The sequence below is a fragment of the Lactuca virosa genome, chromosome 4 (assembly GCF_052849685.1).
Source record: "Lactuca virosa cultivar CGN04683 chromosome 4, Lactuca_virosa_CGN04683_v6, whole genome shotgun sequence".
NCBI classification, from domain to species: domain Eukaryota; kingdom Viridiplantae; phylum Streptophyta; class Magnoliopsida; order Asterales; family Asteraceae; genus Lactuca; species Lactuca virosa.
The window spans coordinates 31,313,137-31,314,488 of NC_136429.1; the positions used below are offsets into that span (position 1 = coordinate 31,313,137).

The 1,352-nt window shown below is 51.3% G+C and overlaps 1 protein-coding gene across 1 annotated transcript; it reads right to left on the reverse strand.

The window, feature by feature from the left end:
* Positions 1–218: 218 nt before the first annotated feature.
* Positions 219–755, reverse strand: LOC145104241 (uncharacterized). Its single transcript, XM_079041512.1, has one exon. The coding sequence runs from the start codon at positions 753–755 to the stop codon at positions 219–221; it is 537 nt and encodes a 178-aa protein (XP_078897638.1).
* Positions 756–1,352: the final 597 nt, after the last annotated feature.

Below are 1,352 nucleotides of genomic sequence, written 5' to 3' on the forward strand. Positions count from 1 at the left end.
ACCATGTATTTCAGCTTCCCTGGTGCTTCCGGGAATGGGCCCACTATATCTATACCCCATTGATAGAACGGCCACGGGCTAGATATGTTATGCAGTGGTGCTGGGGGGGTTTGTTTGGACTGGGGCGTACGACTGGCATTCCCTGCATCTCCTGGCTATTTCTAGCGCATCTTGCTGTATTGTGGGCCAGTATACACCCATTCGTAGTACTTTGCATGTTAGGGCCCGTGCCCCACGTGTGCGCCTACCTGGCCTGCGTGTGCTTCCCGTAGCATCTCTCTCCCTTTGGCTTGATCCACACACTTCAGCCATGGCGCTGTGAACCCTTTCCTGTATAGCTCTCCATTTATTAATGCATATGAGGGCGCTTTTATACGTATCTTCCTGGCCTCGCCGTGATCGTCCGGGAGCACCCCTCTTTGCAGGTATTCCCTGAACGGTGTCATCCACGTTGGTCCAGTGGTCGTTAGGGTATTCACCTGCCGTTCGTCTATACTTCTTTCTCGGAGCACCTCTACCAAGACTTTCTTCGATAGGTGGTCGAAGCACGTGGATGCCAATTTGCTTAAGGCATCCGCCTTCTTGTTCTCGCTTCTAGGTATCCGCCTTATTGTGAACTGCTTAAACGACTCGATTAGTTGTTTCACTGTCTTCACGTACTTTCCCATTCTCTGATCTCTCACCTCGAAACTTCCATTGACCTGGTTCGCTGCTAGCCTTGAGTCCGTCAGGGCTGTTACAGCCTTTGCACCCATTTGCTTGGCTAGTCGCAATCCTGCGAGTAGAGCCTCGTACTCCGCTTCATTGTTTGATGTGTGAAAATCAAAACGGAGGGCGTAGGTCACTTCTTCCCCCTTTGGGCTAGTCAGGATTAGCCCCGCCCCTGAGCCTTCCCTGCTGGATGCTCAGTCCGTATATAATGTCCACGAGCTGTTGTCGAGCGGGGCTTCTTCAACTGCCCACACTTTCTCCTTGGCAGGGCCCCCCTCGTCTGGGATTTCTAGCAGGAAGTCAGCCAACGCTTGTCCCTTAATACTTGTTCTCGGGTGGTAACTTATGTCATGTTCCCCTAATTCGATTGCCCATTTCGCTAGCCGGCTCGACGTCTCTGGTTTAAGCAGTATTTGTTTGATGGGGCAGTTTGTTAGTACTTCGATCTGATGTGCTTGAAAATACCGCCTTAGTCGCCGTGCCGCGTAGATGAGTGCCAGGACTAACTTTTCCAGGGTGGGGTAGTTGAGTTCTGGCCCTTGTAGTGCCCTGCTTACAAAATACACTGGCCTCTGTTCTCCTTCCCTTTCTACAGTTAATACCGAGGACATTGCTTCGTTTGAGGTCGAAAGATACATTTG

Excerpts from the sequence above, each read along its gene's own strand:
- LOC145104241 (XM_079041512.1), bottom strand. The coding sequence starts at position 755 with ATGGGTGCAAAGGCTGTAACAGCCCTGACGGACTCAAGGCTAGCAGCG.